Below are 17,752 nucleotides of genomic sequence, written 5' to 3'. Positions count from 1 at the left end.
CTCTTCTCCCCTGCCCCTGTTGATCTCACATAGATCCTGCAGACCAGAAAGGGTACTCTTTAAATCTTTAAATACCTTATGATTCAAAGAGCTTGAATATAGAGGTTTTAACTTCCTTCCAGCTGTGGAATGCAACAGTTGACAGCTGTTCTTGGCATATGTATTGGAAAACAGGATGTCCCTATCTCATGCAACAGCATTTTTTTGTGTCACCCATCTTTTCTCCCTTCCTGGTTTAAATTCTGGAGGATGGTTTAGAAAGAGAGTGCATGAGAGGGGACAGAGGAATAAAGTCTTTCTAAGACACATCCATTTATTCTTTAGCTTCTTTAGAACAACTGCCCTATGAGATTATAGGGGAGAAATCAGAAAAAAAGATAGGAAGAAATGGAAATACCCTGAATAGATATAGGCCAATTGAACTTTATTGAAGTGACACATAGATTGTTCTACAGTCAGGACATTCCTAGCAAAGTAATTAATTCAGGGAATGAAGCTTACAGCCCTTTGGGGATGGAGGTTTGAATTTGGAGAGGCCAAGCAGATGCACAGAGAATAGCACAGCAAGTGACAGAAGTTTGACAGACAGATCAGGTCCTCAGAGGTCCCGTCTCAGCCCATCTCACAGCTCTGCTGAGAAGCCTGGCAATGGTGGTAGGATGAGTAAGGGGATAAAAATGAACCTGAAACTGTGGCAGACTGCTAGCATTCATGCACTGCTGATCCTGAAATAAAGAGGGTTAAGAAGAGGAAGGAAATGTGCGGAGCATTAGAGCCTTTGGGTTCTCCATCTACAGCTCCCACCTCCTCACACAGGACTGACTATGAAGCTCTTCTCCTCCCCTTCCCCAGCAAAACTGGCTAGGGAAAAGAAACTAAAGGAGGAAATCTTCTGTAATTGCGGCAAAATGGTCTAGAAATTCCTTCAGTGCATCCAGAATTAATGTGCTGCTCCTCCCCTCGTACTCCTCCCCCTTCAGCTGTCGGTGGCAGGAAAACAAATTGCTGCAGCCCTTACTACAAACCATGCCCCCGCCTCCCTTCCCCCAGCCCAAAAGACATGTGCCATTCATAAGCTGCCTGACTGCTGGTCTCCATTATTAAAGCCTAGAAGGCTGATAAATTGGGGATTCATGGAGCCTGCAAGCCTCCAACAACCACATTGCCATGGAAACCAGAGGCAGCCTCCATCTCCAGCAGAAATGATATTGATCTAGCTGAAGGCAGGGAATTACAATCAAGGGGAGGATATAAAATGTCTCTTTTTCTTCCCTTTGCCATCCTCCCATTTCGAGTTTAAATGAAGGAGAAATTTCATTTAGAGATCATTAGTTTGTTTCCGTCCATCATCATACACCAAGGCTCTGCAAATTGGATGCTAAAATTATTAAATGCCTGTTGTCAGGCTTTCCACAGCCATCTTCTTGATAACTGTCCCCAGCAGCTGCAACATCAACACCACCAGTTCTTTGCATCAAAGAAATTACTAGTATTTCTCAAACGCATGGCTGGTGCACACCCATAGAATCCCAATGTGTTTTGTGCAGGATAATACACAGGCACTGCTCTCCAGAAGGCAGTTTAGGCTTCATGCTGTACCCAGGGAAACTCCTGGGAGCCTTTGCTTTTCATTTCATCAGGAGGAGGCTTGAGAGCCCAGACATAGGAAGAGGCATTTTGAACTGCAAACACTTGTGGGAAAAATCCCATTTTGAGACATCAGAGCGGCATTTGTGGTGCAGAGCAATTCTCCCCTCTTCTTGAAATCCCTTGTCTGGGACTGCTTAACAGCTGCTTTCCTGAGGATGGAAAGATCAGAAGTCACAGTGCCTGTCCTGCAAAACTGGGTAGGCAGCTGGCACTTTCCCCAGATTATATAAAGGCCAGATCCTCCTGGTTTGACTTAAGGCAAGGGGTTGGGCTGTGTAGTCATTCCTTCTGCCCCAAGAAATCTGTGAACACATGTGTGTGATGCTTGCCCAGTAAGTGGTCAGCCCCACAGAAAAGGAGGTGCAGGGCAGCCCGGAGCCTGGCACTGGCCATTTTCAGAGAGCCTAGCTGTACAGCTGGAAGGAAGGGAGGAATTATCTGGAAAACATCTCATGAGTGCTCTTATTGCCAACACCAGTCTTCTCTGTGAAGGTGGCAGCAGTTTGCATCAGTAATTCTGATTTTAATTCAAATTTGGCAAGCTCTGTTTTATTTTTTGACCAGTTTTGAGAGCTGTTTCTCCCAGTTGGAGAGGGACTGTTGAGTCTCTGAACTCTCTGAGTGCTGAGCCAAGTGAACCAGTGCAGCTGTCCCACAGTAGCCATCTCGGTTTAATTGGCTTTTCACAACAACAATTCCATCAGGCAGATAATGAATTCAGCCATGACATGAGGGCACTTGGTGGGACAGCTGCAAGTGCTGGGGAAACCACCGAGGGGCACAGCCAGGCATCCCCATGCCCTGTGCACAGCCAGCTGTGCCACAGCCAGGATGCACCACCTCTCTGGAGCAGCAGGAATGTCTGGGTTGTACAGCTCCCTAGTACTGTCCACTATGGTGGAAAAACATACCCTTACACGGGGCTAAGACAGCCCTTTGCTGAGCTAGTCTGTAGTGACAAGGCTTCTTTTCCTCATCAAAGGACATTTTCCTTGGCCCTGGCTCAGCTGTGGGACCAAGCAGTAGCTGCTCCTCCACCATCCCGTGTGCAGCCAAAGTCTGCCATGAAGCCTGGATCTGCACAGGTTCATGGAAGCTGCCACTTACCACAGCTTCCACGTGCAGAGTTTGAACGTTTTTGGCCAGGGTGGAGCAGCACATAATCTTGGCTTGAGGACTGTAATTTGGACAACAGTGGTCACAAGGAGAGGGCCTGATATGAGGCATGAACTCATCACGCCTGAGCTGCTCTGACATTGCTCTGAAATTGCACTGAGGCATAGGAAGTGGCACCCCACCATTTTGTGCTCTTATTGTCTACTCCTGCTGATTTTATTTGCCATAAAGGTCCTTGGCTCAGGTCTTGCCTGCTGGTCACAGAGCAATGTTGTGAGGTATCCATGTGAATGAACACGTCTCTCTTACTCTTCCTCTCCTGCTGGAGCTGTTCCACTTCCATAAACCATTAAATATTTATTGGGCCAGAGGAAAACATTGACTCTGTAGACCAGTGGTGAGGGCACTCATCTGGAATAGGGGAGACCAAATGCCACATCCTGGCTCCAGCAACCAATAAATAATTTATACAAAGTGGAAAAGCTCCAGCAGGAGGGATCAGGGGAAAATGTGTCTAGCAGCCCAATGGCTCGCTTGCAAAGCTCAATGGATTTCAGCTTTCTAGCATAAGGCTCCTGCCCCATTCAGGGAGGACCTGACCCTCACATGCTAGCTACTCTAAGAGCAGGCAAAGATTTTCTTACCACTTCATTCTAAAAATCTCATAATTCCTAGAAATGGTATATAATATGTTTGGGTTTGAATAATTAAAGGGTGCTTTAATGAAAAAAAAAAAGATTATCACAGAAAAATTCCAATCTATCAGGACTCAGAAGCCCTGCACAGTTGTGATTTGAACTGTGATCAGGCTTATCTCTTCTGTTTGGCAGAACCATGTCAATGTGTTTTGCTAGAAATGAGGCCAAGAAGTAGTTGCATGCTACATCAGTTAGGAGCATCTGGAATTTTCTTCTTCTTCCCTGATGTAAAAATCAGTGACTCCATCCATCTTTCTTGTAGTCATTTGGCTTCAGCAATGTAAAAGGTTTCTATCTTGAGGCACAAAAAACCATTTTCATTCTCATTTTCTGTCTCTTTATTGAGTGCAGTGAACAGTGCTGAGTTAGTTCCTCTGGAGACCAAAGTCTGCTGCTCAGCAGCAGTGCTGAGCATTTCCTCCCTGTGCCTTCCTGGTGGGCCTCAGCTGTGTTTGGGAGAGGATGTCCCATGGACAAGAGGTCAAGCTTAGTCCAAACAGGCACCAGGCCTGGCCACACTGCTACGTCTCCCAACAAAGGCTTGGCAACAGTACTGGGATGGCTTTGTGGAAACACATCTGCAACCCCAGAGATAGGCTTAAAGGCAGGTGCCAAACCTGTTTGCAGTGTTTGAACAGAGTTGCAAGATCAAGATCACTCATGCCTCCTCGCTGTTTGGCAATAAAGAAGTTACCTCCTTTCACCACCTGGATCCCTGGTGTACCTGTTGAGTAATGGACTCATTTGAATGCAGACAAAGGGCCAAACAGAACTGCTGCTCCTATGAACTGTAGCAGACCTCTGATCAGATCCCATGAATGTGGGGAATTTCTACCTCTTCTGGCAGCAAGGGAAAGCAGAGGACCAATGTTGCAAGATTGCCCTGAGTGCCTTCCAGGGGGACAAACATAGAGATCATTTGTGAGCAGATCTAAGATAAAGATCTAAGTTAAGACACATTCCTTCAACACACAAGTATTTCTGAAGGGGGTCAAACCCAATCCCAGGGTTTGGTCTCCTCTGACATATTCCTTGCTTCAGCACCAGTGACCAGAGGTTATTCTGAACTGTCTGTGACACTGAGGCTGAAATCACAGGTGAAATTCCAGCCTTGCATAAGCAGAATAGGTAACACGGGATGTCTAAACTGGAACACATACTCTTTTTTTTTTTCTAAATCCACACTCAGTGATGGAAAGGAGTCCCATATGAATGTGAAAACTAGACCATTATGGACTTAGTCCACACAAGCTTGCATTCACGCCTCCCTGTTAGGGGCTTGTGTCATTTACAAATCAATGTGTGCCCCATGCTTTTAAGAACATCAAAGAGGTTTTTACAAGTACTTGCCACCACCCCAACTTTAAATTAATTTTACTTTATTCTATCTTCTATCTCTTCAAGTGGTTATCAAGCAGTCTTTGAAACATTTTTCACAGCAGCAAAGACAGTTGTCAAAGTCAGTAGCACTGAGGAATGCTCCTGTATAATGGTGACCGCTCTTGTTCCTGCTCTCCTATCCCCTTTCCTGTACCTGCAATGCATTATCAGATATGGTTCTGTACCACTGCACCCACTTCAGCATTGGGATTTGGATGCTCTTCCAAATGTCAGAGAGATTTTCTTCTCCATTAAGCCCTGGAGGTTACAGGTAATGTCCAGTTATCATTACTAGCATTACCAATTACTGTGTTTTGCTGAACGAAGATGGAGAGGCTGAACAGTGTCTTCCACCTTCTGCTTTCTTTCATAATGAAAGGAGGACTCATTTGCTATTGCCTCAAGGTACAGCTGGGAAGTCTGTCATTCTTTGAACACTGGCTAATTGGGACCTTATGACCTTTATCTAAGACTTATTTGCATGAAGTACTGAGTCTCACTTTTCTGGTCATTAGGGGAACAGCATTTTCCTTTACATCCCTGGACCCTGTCCAGCTTTCCATAGCTCCTTTCCTGACTACACTACAGCCTGACGAAGGGCAGGTGTCCAAGGTAGATTCCTGATTGCCAGGACTTCAGCTGAGATTTTCTACTCTGTTCCAATGTCCCATGCTGACACTGATGTAGTTAAAGACACAGCAAGAAAAAATAAACATTTCACCAATTCACATTTGGTGATTATATAACCAAGGCTCTTAAATGGTACAGGCCATGAGAGCTAAAGGATATGTAAAGGAAGCCTTTGGCAGGGAATACAGAAGTAGGAAAGAAGTCACAGTTCTAGTAACCTGCAAAACCAAACTGGACTCTTCTTCAAAGAACAGCAAAGCACACAATAGCAGTACTCTCCAGTATTTGGGTTTCCAACATACATTATTTTTAATATCTCGTCTATTTTCTGCCTGAAAGATATCCAGAGAGGAAAGGTAGGAAATGAGGAAGCCCTTCTTTAAAGCAAGCTTGCAGCATGAATGTAGTCTTGAGAAATACTGCGTCCAGAAACTTGTTCAAATTGAGCTTGTGTAATATGGTCTTTCACAGGTCTATTGGAGGTCCAGCACTGGAGGTGGAAACTATCCCACAGAGCTGATGCCAGTGGCTTGACTTGTAAGCCTTCTGTCACTGCTTAAATTTTCCTTGGTTCTCTTGGCCACTGCCCAGTCTCACAGAACATCATATGGCTAAATAAAATATTTCAGTAGTGTCTTTACAAAAAGAGTCATTGCAGTCATCTGTGCTCATACAGTAGCTGTCTGCAAAAAAGGAAAGAGACTGGTGTATGCAAGGACTGGGATGAGGAACAAAACAGAAGAAATAATGCCCTTTGGAAATGTGTAAAAAGTTACAGCTTTTTTTGGACTAATGTGAAGACTATCTGTCATTCCATCTCATAAAATAGATTTGCAGATTTGAAGGGAGTGCAGAGAAAAGCAACAGAGCTCCTAAAAAGCATGGGAATAATGTAATATAAAAAGCAGTCGAAAGCAATGCTTGCGTTTTCTTCAGGAAGGAGATGAACACAAGGGCTATGAGACTATGCCCTCTGTGCATAAATGCATACTGTATGATGCTATTTTACCATAATCAAAGGCATGAAGTAGGACTATCACAGGCTTTTGCTGTTTCTGTGACATAGCATGAGTGCAGAAAGATATTTAAGGCAATGGTGGCCAATTTATCACTGAACTTTATGGCCATTGTACAGCTGGTTGGAGTTGGGAAAGCTGTTGATACTTAATCAGATATTTTGTGTGCATACACAGACACACATATATGCCATACAACACCACAGTTAGATTTAGTATCAAAAGAGAGAATACATCATGCTTTACCTGTTAAACCAGGTCTTAGACTGTAGAAGACAGGGATGAGTCCCAACAGCAGAGAAGCAGTTTACCCTGGATCTGCCCATAGCAGTGCTTTGTGCTGGCCACAGAGAACAGTGCAATAAATGGATATTAGCTCTGACCTAGATTGGCAATTTCTGTGTTCCTCTACCAGTTATTTGCATGGATCCTTGTGAGTGCAACTTCACCTTGCCAGAGTCCATGAAATTTCCACAGAGATTGGAAGTGATCACTGCACTGACATTGATAATCCAGTACTAATGCACCTATTAAATAGCTCTTGAGGAATGTCTAACTAATCTGACTGTGCTGACCCAGTGAACTTTACAAATCCTTTTCCTCTGCATATGGCAGTCATCTGTACCACAGAGTCGGTATTTCTACTTTTGAGTTTCAGCTCCCTGGAGCTGTAAATCCCAGCTGATATTCTGCAAGCTCATATGTATCTGAAAAGTCCAGCCTACTTGATCCTAGTGTAAAGAGATGACACTGGCAGTGGTGCAGAGCACTTCTGGCATCTACAGCAAACAGTCATCAGTTAAATTTCACTGTCTCTGTCTAGACTGTCCACAGGTCTGCTATTTGAGCCTTTCTCAGCAGAAATTTTGTTTTTCATTTATGACAGAAAGCCTTCTTCCTATGGAGTATATTCTGAAGATGATCTGAATGCAGATGCAGTGGGACACTGTGGAAAACATCATAATGAGAGTGATTTAGAGCAAAATCTAGGTGGAGTTTGACCACTGCTCTTGGCTGTAGAGAGCCATGTGTTAGCATGAGTGACTACTGTACAACATGGCACACACTGTGACACTAGCAGGCACTGCCCTAAACATTGTCACCTGTACGTGTGGTTTGGAAGAGCAACAGCTGTAGCTGCCAACCAGAAGGGGTGAAAGATTGCTGTCACCTTTCCTGTAATTTGCAGCCTTCACAAAATAAGCAGTGACTCCAGTAACCAGCCTTGAGTGTCCATGCAGTCCTTACCGAGGTTCCAGAAAAACTGGTACCTCTTAGGTGTGAAGGAATGGTTACCTTGCTCTCCCTAAGGGGCCTTTTCCAGAGCTGGCTTACACCAACTGGGAGGCACAGTAAATATGCTTAATGTCACCTATGTTTTCATTAAAAAAAGTCAAGTACTGCTTTACCACTGGCCCACTTGTGCAGTTCCCACCTCTACAGGGCAAACTGCACCTCATTAGGAACAGCAGACCTGAGGCTTACAAGGGACAAGAGACAATATTGCACTGCAATAGAGGAGGAAATTTTGCACCTTTATCAGGTTATGTGTAAGAAAATTGTGACATTCCAACCTGCCCCTCACATGGATGTTTGCACCAATGCAAACCCAGCTATGAAAGAGGCAATGTTTATACCCATGTAGACACAATGCAAAGAATAAAATTTCAAAGCAACTGGGAACTAGACACAGACTTCATACTTCAGCATGTGTCAGGTAATCTAAACTGCATTTATATAGTCTTTACTTTGTTGCTGGAGTAGCACTACACAAAAAAAACAAAAAACAAAACACTGCCATGGTTGCTTGGAGTTGCTCCCTTTGGGGCAGTCATGGAAAGTCTGTTGTATTTGCATTGCTTTCCTTGGCTACCAGGTGTAGCAGCAGAGATAAGCTCCCTCGAACAGGAATGGCTGGGAGGTTGTTTTGCCTCATGCCAGCTACTCGTGAGCCAAAGCTGAGATTCCAAGCCACACAGCTGCAATCCTCTTGCATAGTGCAGGTTGCACGTTCTGGCTGCTACAAGACAATAGACAGACTCCCTTTCCAAATCTTTATACAGCCAGTGCTCCCAAAGTGCAGCAAGTATTGTCCTTCCATCAATATGGGGATTGAACTGAAAACAAAGAACTGATTCAACTGTGAACCATGAAAAAGGATCCATAGGGACTTGCTCTCTCTGAGGAAGTGAAGGGAAGATGGTGCCTCCCAGTGCTCCTTCCTTGCAGGATACAGGGCCCTGAGGGAACTGCTAGCCCACTTACATGCAAAGCGCTTGTCACCTGGCTGATTTTTCATTTCAGCTGTGAAGCTGCTCCATTGTAAAGCTATTTCATGAAGCAGGAAAAGCATTCTTCACTGCCCAACAAAAGAAAATCCGTTTGTTTCCTTAGGACAATTTACTCTTTCACATTTCTGGGCTTTGTATTCTTACCTGACAATCTGGGAGTGCTTTGATGTGAGAGCCAACCCAATCTGGAGATGAGACTTGAAAACTTGTGAAAAGTACAAATCGAATCTAAAACTGTGTGACATTCACCTCCTCTCCTCCTCGGGAGGACATCATAGCTCCTCTTCTTCCATAGTCTGCTGTGCAGGATGCTGATTTCATTTCACAGCTGCACTACCAGACTCTTTCCAGTAACCTTCATGGAGACGCTCTGGCTTTAAGCCAATGCAACCATGACTAGAACAAGTCTCACTTCCTCATCCATATGCAATGTATAAGTTCCCCCCATCACTTTTGGATTCGGTCCTGTTGAGTAGGCTGGCATCTGAGGGAGCCTATCTAAGCATAATACCAACACCAAAGAGCTAAAAGCTGGATCATAAGAAGAAAACCTATAAATCTAACTCTTGACAAGGATGCTCAGATGTCAAGACAACTTGTTGGCATTCCTGCCATCCACCAAAAGACATGAAGAGGTTTGAGAGATCATCCTTCTTATATCAATCCTTCAATGCCACTGAACAAAGCCCACTGACTCATTTCATGCCTTACCCACGTTGGAATCCATCTAATTTTTACTTTTACATACACTGAGGATAGTTTAGGAACTGCCCTACTGTATGACTGGGAATGCCTTGGGTCCCAGAACAACCACCATTGGATACAGGACAGTTGTCTGAAGCCGTTTTCTAGGCCATTACCAAAAGACAGATAGAGCATGTAGAACTCAGTAACAAGGAGAGAGGTGAGGACTGTCAGGGGAATTACTGACTGGTACAAAAAAAACACTCCCCACTCCAGAAGCATTAAAAACTGTGCAGTGCTCTTTATCAGGTTTAGGTATTGCTTTCCCCACACCCTGTCTTTTTCTACCCTGCCCTTAGATAAAGGCAAAAATCCCTCCTGGGTATGAATTAAATGCCCTTGCCTTTTGCTCTGCTTGCACCAGGGAAGGTATCAACAGATAGCATGACACAGCCATTGTAGTAAAATTCAAGGCAGATGAGCATCACCACCCCAAGGCAGCACGGTCGGCACGCCTCAGGGTAGCATCAGCCAAGCATGCCATGGCAACCAGCCAACTGGTGACACTGGCCAGGAGCCAATTCGATTTATGTTTGGCAGCCTGACACTGCACACTTCTGTGCCAGTCTTCGATCGCAGAAACTATAAGAGGTGACCTTTGAAGGCCAAGGGGACAGATGAAGCTGAAAGAGGATCTGTCCCTGAGCTGGAGGAGCACCAAAGTGGCAGATGTCCCCTCTTTCATGAATGACCATCACAGTCACACCAGCACTCACCAGTGCTGTGTTGGCCAGGGAAAGGCTGGGAGAAAGGCTGAGACCTGGCAAATGTGTTTAAGTCTATGGAAAGAGTAAGTAACAAGAGAGACAGAGAGCTTTAAAGATATGAGAGACTAATAGGAGGAAGATGGTAAAAAGAAAACACAGGCTTTCTGTCAGGAAAAATTTCCTGTCTGTGGAGAATTTTGTCCTGTGATGATGCTCTTCAGAGGAATATTCTGTATTGCAGAGCACAGCCTGGAATCCTCAGAGAGATGTACAAGGAGACCTATTTAATCTTTTTTGCATTTCTTTCTTGGATGACTCTGGGGTCACTTAGCCAGCTGTTCAGGTTTGTGACTGGAAGGCTGATATCATACTGGAATAGGAATTCAAGAAAAATCTATATTCATTAACATTTTAAAGAGGCTATCAGCTTGACTCTGGCCACACACCTTCCATGTTTGCTTTCTGCAAACATTGCTAAGCTTGAGTGTTACTGCATGCATACTGAATAAGTACAAATGGATGCACATACTGGTCTTGAACACTCGATCACTGAAAACTCATTTTTAAATATATATTAGATTGTAGATTTTCTAGCTTCCTCTGTTGGCTAGATGTTTACATAAGTGATAGTATCACGTGCAAATGCATATTAAATTTTGCATTTTAAATGGCCACTTTAAATGATGTGTCCATGAATGGTTGGCCAGTTTAAATGATGTTAGGACCAACAAGAGCATGGGGAGGATATCTGAAAATGATTCAGAATATTGCATGGAAATAAACTATTTTTCCATGAGTTCCACTATTTTTTAAAAAAGTCAAAATAAATGAAAATTAAAATCAAATAGCTTTCTACTATAAATGTCCTACCTCCCTCCATTAGAGCAGATTAATCTAAATAAAAATGGAATGTCAATTCAAAGCAGAATCATTATAGCTTAGGAAAAAGGCATCCCAGGTATTAAATAACAGGGAATTAGCATTCATTATCCTGTGTACAGAGGACCCCAAAACACTGATTCACACTGCCCTATTCTTGCCATTGATGTTTATACCTTTGCCCAAGTATAAAACCAACACAAGTACAGCATGCAACATAGCAACTTACATTTCACTAATCACTAAATACATTTCTGTTGCCATCTAACTCATCATATAAAGTAAGAACAAAGAACTGGAGACTTGGACAAGAAAAAGCAAACCTAGACAATTCAATTTCAAGGCTTATTTCTAGAAACTTCTAAATAAGGAGAAGTAAAACCAGCAACCCTTTGTAGTTATGTACAATCAATTCAGACTCATGGTCTTGAAGGCTGTTCTCCTTGCCTATCTCTCAAATCACAAATTAGTTCCTTTCCCAGCATTTGTCTTTTTGTATATCTGTTCTTCCCTATCTGTCCACTTTTGCTGAGTAGGAATAGACTTGCCTGAAGCCCCAGGGTAGCTACAAAGCTTGGAAGCCTAATTGGAGAGTGGGAGGTGCAATTTGTGGAAGAGTAGTGGTCCAAATGAAATTATGGAGAAATTATGTAAGTACAAGACTGGGTGGTGAGGCTCTCTAGAATTTGCATCAAGCTGTTTATGACCATCAAGGTGGTATGCAACATTTTTTCCCAGCAAGCTAATGAATGCAGGCTGCTCCCCACAACAGAATAGTTCATTAATGTGGAGGCCAGTTTTGCTTGGTACTGCCTCTTAACTGAGTTTCATGCAGAGCCTATCTCCAATGTTATCTTTTCTTTTTTTGTTTATCTTCTATTTCTTTGATAAAATAAGAAAGGTCAAGAACAAGAGAGGAGAGTATCCTCAGATCTTTGATTCATTTTCTACTCAGCTCAGCATCACAATTTATAATGAATTCTTCTTTACGGCTTGTAAGTGTTATAGGTTTGTCAAAAAATGTCCACTTTTGCCTGTCAAAACTCTTCAACCCTTCTCAGGGATACTGGTTAAGCACACTTGCACTTGGTCAACAGTCAGGAATTGCAAACATCTCCTAGAGTGACTTCTCCTCTCTAGAGGACTTCATCTCCTAGGGGACTTCTTCCTCTCTTCTCCCCTCACTTACTGAGCTGTCAGGCCCTTAATCTTTCCTTTCCCTATCTGATTCTCTTGCTACCCCTGTCTGAATTAGCTGACACGTCTAAAAGCTTGATGCAAGCTTGCATGGCATGGGCACTCCAAGTAGAATGCAGTAGAAACCCTACGAGCGTGAATGGAACTATGAGCACTGCTGATAATAAGATGTTCCTGACTAGGATGTGGTTGCACTAAGAATCTCATCCATATAGATAGAAGAAGGACCCTTTTGACTCCATGACCATCTCACCAGCAAGGGCTCCTGCAGTATGAGAGAGCTTTTGTCTTGTGAGATTTTCAGCTAAAGTTGGAAGCCTCCAATGACCCGGCCAAGTTGCCCCACTGGAGCTGCCTGTGCTAGTGTGACTGAAAAGGTTCATCACTATCTTTAGCACATGCAGAGCTTGGGGAGCTCTCCCTCCATGCCTCCCAGCTGGCAGACACTCTCCTGTCGCCATGGGAAAAAGGGCTGATGGCACCTCCATCTAGAGGAACAGGAACCTCAGCAGGAGCTGCAGTATTTCCAAAAGCTGACTGGAAGCAAGAAAGAGGGTGTTAAGCAAGAAATTAATCTCCCTCACCCCAAAAGACTAGCAAGGGGATTCCCTCGTTAACTCTTAATCTAGTCCCCACACCAGCTCTTGCTCCCGGGAGACTGAGGGAGGTATCCACTTCTGGAAAGGCCCGTTCCCTAGCGAGGCACCACTCACCTGTCTTCTCTTCGGTTTGGCTGCTCTCCACTGTCTCCATTTGGGGTTGCGCTGTTGCCTTGGCAGTAGCATCCTCTGCGGCAGGGGTGGTGGTGGCAGTGGTGTCAGCAGCAGGCACGTCGGCTTGTTTAGGCTCCTCTTTGTCTTGGGCTTCTTCAGCCTTCAAGGACGGCGAGTTATCAGTGGAAACTTTAGTGGCACTTTCCCTTTCGGGGGCAGCGGCAGCAGCGGTCTTTTCCTCCGAGGAGGCAGCGGGAGTGGCAGCCTGTGGGGCTGGCTGCTCTGTGCCCGTGTCGGCGGCTCCGTCTCCTTTTTTCTCCTCCGCTGGCGCGCTGCTGTCTTTGCTGCCCTCCCCCTGCTGGGCACTGTCAGCGGCGCCTGCTTCTGTGGCAGCAGGAGCCTCGCTTTCTTTGTTCTCGGCCGCTCCGCCGGCAGGGCCTTCCTCCTTCTTGTCGGCGGCATCAGTCTCAGATGCTGGGACATCTCCCTTCTTCTCTCCCTTGAGCTTTTTCCTCGTTATGTGTCCGCGGAAGCTGGCCTGGATTTTGGTGGCTGCCTTATGAGCTTTATCTTCTGGTTTGATGCCATCTTGCTCAATCTTTTGGTCTCCGTCCTCATTTTTTTCAACCTTTGAAGAAGAACAAGGGAGGAGGGCAGAGGAGAAAAGAGGGAGATAAGTTAAGATTTCTACAGGTGTAGCAGATGCTCTAATTTTATTGAGAATATCACACTTTCCTCTCCTAGTAACCGGTGTAAAGTTTCAAAGCAGCCTTTCCATTTGGTATGGGTTTGGAGCCAGGTGGCCCTAATTTCATCCTCAGGCTGGACTGACATACGTCCCCAGCCAAACCTCCACCCAGAGGTTTGTAATAGAAATTTAAAGCACCTCATCATCTCTGTCAGCAATGCTGAGACCATCTTGGCTGTGTGGAAAGGCTTTCACCAGCTGGCTTGTCTCTACTCCCATGATTTATTTTCCCATTCATTTTGAAACATACCAATTTTTTCCCCTACTCATTTTCAAAAAACTCTCCTGAGGCAGATTTTCACAGTCCTTCCAAATTCACCTCTGCTTCAAGTTGGTGTTTCTTTTTAATGACACCTTGTTTCGCAGGTGTGTGACTCTAATGACACCAAGTGCTTTGTCTGTTATAGCTTTTTGGCTGGGATTGCCAGCAGAGAATGGGATTGCTACTCGCCCCGCTGCAGCTCCATGCTGTCAGACACACAGGGATATTCACAGGATGTACTCCTCACAAACGCCCTGCCTGCAAGCGCTCCAAGAGCTCTGCCTTTGCTCTCCACTCGAGGTTTCACTGAAGGATTAATGGGCAGATTATTATCACTCTTTCCAATTTCAGCTGACTATTATTATTTCTGCAACTATTGGGGGGAATTCAGCCTTACAACAAAGAACAGGCATTCCCTGTGTTTTTTAGACTCAAATCGTGCATTAAAGTCTTAAATGGGACCAAAACAGAGCCTGTGCCTCACGCTGGTCTGCTGCAGAGAGATAATGCTCAGCTTATAAACCTTCACTGAATCTACAGGACAGACCATGCTTCCCCCCAATAATTTAGCAGGCCTTGGGCAAGTAACAGCTCAGCAGCATATTGATGAAAGGACACTGTTCTATTAATAGTCCCATTGGGAAGCATTCAAAAGACCTACTTGGAAGCAGAGCCGCTGGCCTCTTTGCTGTCTGCACCTGGTTTCCATCACTGGCTCAGATCACAAAACAGAGAAAATAAGCTAACTGGGAAAGACAGAAGCATTTACTCCTGTGTGGGAAGTGGGAATTACTCCTTTGGCCATTGCAATTGGTATATGCCATCTGGGGAAAGGCCCCAGACCAGAAGAGAGAGGGAACAACCTACAAACACATTCAGGAAAAGAGTGGCAGGAAGAAGGGAGAAGAAGCCACTACAATGTGCAAGTGTGCCACTGGAAACAACATGACTGTAGAGAGGGGGAAAGAAGAGTGGCCACAGCAGCAGCAATTCCTGGGAAACAGACTGGAAGTGATCATTTCCACAGCACAAGACAGGGCCAAGCAAACATGGGAGCGATGCTCAGCCAGGGAACAAACCTGGTGTCCACTGCCATGCCAGAGGTGGTACTCCCTATGTCCCCCTGGGTCCCCAGTGAGCACAAATCCCTCACCCTAGCATTGGTGCCCAACACTCCTTAAGTGGTGGCCAAGGAGTCGGCATCCCCAAATCATCAAGGAAAAGAGCCATCCTACACAGCTGTGCAGGGATGTGGATGGGCCTGTACATAGCAGGAAGTGAGATGGGAGGGGCACAGGATGCTTATGTAGGGGGTGAAAAAGGCTGTGAATGAATATGTAAATACACAGAATTCTGCTCAAGGAGTTTTTCTGCTCCTGACCATGTCCAGGGACAAAATGGTTGTTGCACTAATCACAAGGCTGAGCATCATGTCTACACTTCCCCAAGTGCATTAAATGACACAGAATGGAAACTGGGCTTTTCCTGTTTGTCTCAGCTTGTCAGAGAGCAGGTGATGGTTACATGCAAAGACAATACAGGCACCAAGAGACTGCAACCATTCGTGTGTCTTGCAAAGCTAGCTCAACACTGTCATTCAGCATCTGGGTAAGATTTTCAGCCTACTTCAGCACAAGGAGGTGGAACCAAATTGGAAGTATGTTTAAAGCAGCCAGATAGTGCAGAGCTCCACACAGGCTCATCCATCCTGTTCCTTAGACAAGTTTTGCATCTTGCAGTAAATCCTGTGTTGCTGTGGTAACCTAACTCCTAATACCTGAACTAGCTGGTTTAAGAAGATCTTGGATATGCCAGCATTACACCGTAGCCACAGCAACATGAAAATAGACTGATACTCCTTCAGAGAACTGTAGGACACTTAAATGCTGTAGCTTTGACTCCTTCTCCCCAAGGACTGAGACTAGTCTCAAATAGCAGCAAGACTGGGAGACTGGAAAGACAGTTTAGACACAGCTATAAGGCCTTAAGGGTCCAGTCCCCACGCCTGATTCCTGTGAAACCATTAGTGAATGTGGCAGAATTGTTAATCCCTGGACTGAAGGGAGATCTCTCTTGCCCCTGGCCTTGTTGCTCTCACATCCCACATACTTCCTACACCAACCCACACAGCTATTACAGGTCATGGACTGCTGCATGCCTGACTTTCTGACTCCAGAGGAGCTGCTCTGTTACCCAGGCTATGCAGCCCTGTAAAAGTTTATCTCCTTCCCCTACTAGCCAGGGCCCAGGACACAGTGAGGCACAGGGTTGGCCCTGCATCCCTGTCAGCCCCTGACCTGGCAGGGGATGGGAGAGCACTTCTCTCCAGGAACATCAGACCAAACCTCCCACCTGCACCTTCTAGCAGAGCTAAAAGGCTCCTTTGCGATTCCAGGGATGACATCATTGTCCTCTTCTCCCAATTGGGATGACATCCAACTGAGTCCTTGCCAGATCCCAAGTTGTGCAACTGCAAAATGTATTTCCAGTAGGGTGCTTTCAGCATAATTTCAGATACAAAAGATAAGAAACATGAGACTGGGGAAGAGGTGGAGTTCAAGATCCTGGATGAAAGAAATGTACTAATGGTTTGTCTTTGCCAACTGTGGCCCTCAGGAATCCTGTTTCTATTCAGTCCTTCCCCAGTAAAGCATCCCAGGCATTTGAAATTACTTTTTTTTCATGCTACTGCCCTGCAGCTACTTCTAGGGTAGGACACGGTATTCATAAAGTATGTGTGTCGTGTTGTGTAACAATGGGTTGGGTGAGAAACAGGTTGTTCAGGGGGAAACTTCGGTTCACACAAAAAAAAAGCCCCAAGGGTGTTTCATCTATGGATTATGTGCACAGCAGATAAACCTTAATTAAGGAAGCACTCAAAAATAACCTGTATGCAGCAGAAGCTCCTGGAAAGCAATTTGTCTTCCTTGGAAAGCTAAAAGGGTGAGTCAGCCCTGCCAGGATGCATTCAAAACCATCTCAGTGGAAAACAAGAAATCTGTCTGTCGTATCTATCTCCCAAGCATTCATGACATCTTGTCTGTAGTATTGTGGCTTGAATAAAGTGACTCTTATTACTAGTGTTTGCATGGAATCTAGAGTTCTCAGCCAGGAACCAGGTCTGGTAGGGATAGGTTTCAGATATTAGTATTCCATCACCTCCCTCCCCTTCATTTACACATCTATTTGTAGAGTAAACTCATACTAATACTTAATACTTATATATTCATGATACTATTACTGTACATGCAATGTATTGCTATTTTACACAGAGCAAATGTCCTCTGTTTCATTTAGTTTTAAATAAATCACAGATTCTGTAAAGGCAAAATGGTATCACTGAGGCAGGTGGATGAAAAGCTAAATGGATCTATAAAAGGACATAGTCAAACATGTCCATTTTTTTCATTTAGACCATCCTCACATACCCAATGAAGCCACTGTGCAAAGCTCTGCCTTTATGAAGCACACATTTATGTCTCCATCTACACAGCCCACAGCATCTTTCCAGTCCTAGAGGGATGATCCTTTCACCATCCCCATCTGCTTGTCTGCCACACCTCCAGGTTTCAAGGACATCCCTTGCCATGCAGACTGTTCCTGTAAGTGAGAATTTCCTTGCTATCACGTACGTGAGAGAGTAGGAGATAAGAAATTAATGTTAAATCACAGATAGGGCAGAGGTTAGTTCTCAGGTACTAAGGAATGTAGAAATTTCCTG

The 17,752-nt window shown here is 44.7% G+C and overlaps 1 protein-coding gene across 1 annotated transcript in view; it reads right to left on the bottom strand.

Annotated features, from left to right (window-relative positions):
* Nucleotides 1-17,752, bottom strand: part of GAP43 (growth associated protein 43) — a 57,491-nt gene that overhangs the window by 13,961 nt on the left and 25,778 nt on the right. The window contains exon 2 of the mRNA XM_005486136.4: nucleotides 13,022-13,649. Coding sequence (XP_005486193.2) covers nucleotides 13,022-13,649 — 628 coding nt within the window. The remainder of the gene's footprint in view (nucleotides 1-13,021; nucleotides 13,650-17,752) is intronic.

The sequence above is a fragment of the Zonotrichia albicollis genome, chromosome 2, assembly GCF_047830755.1.
Source record: "Zonotrichia albicollis isolate bZonAlb1 chromosome 2, bZonAlb1.hap1, whole genome shotgun sequence".
Lineage (NCBI taxonomy): Eukaryota > Metazoa > Chordata > Aves > Passeriformes > Passerellidae > Zonotrichia > Zonotrichia albicollis.
Note: the sequence above shows the minus strand (reverse complement) of the source record. Positions and strands in the feature narration are given on the sequence as shown.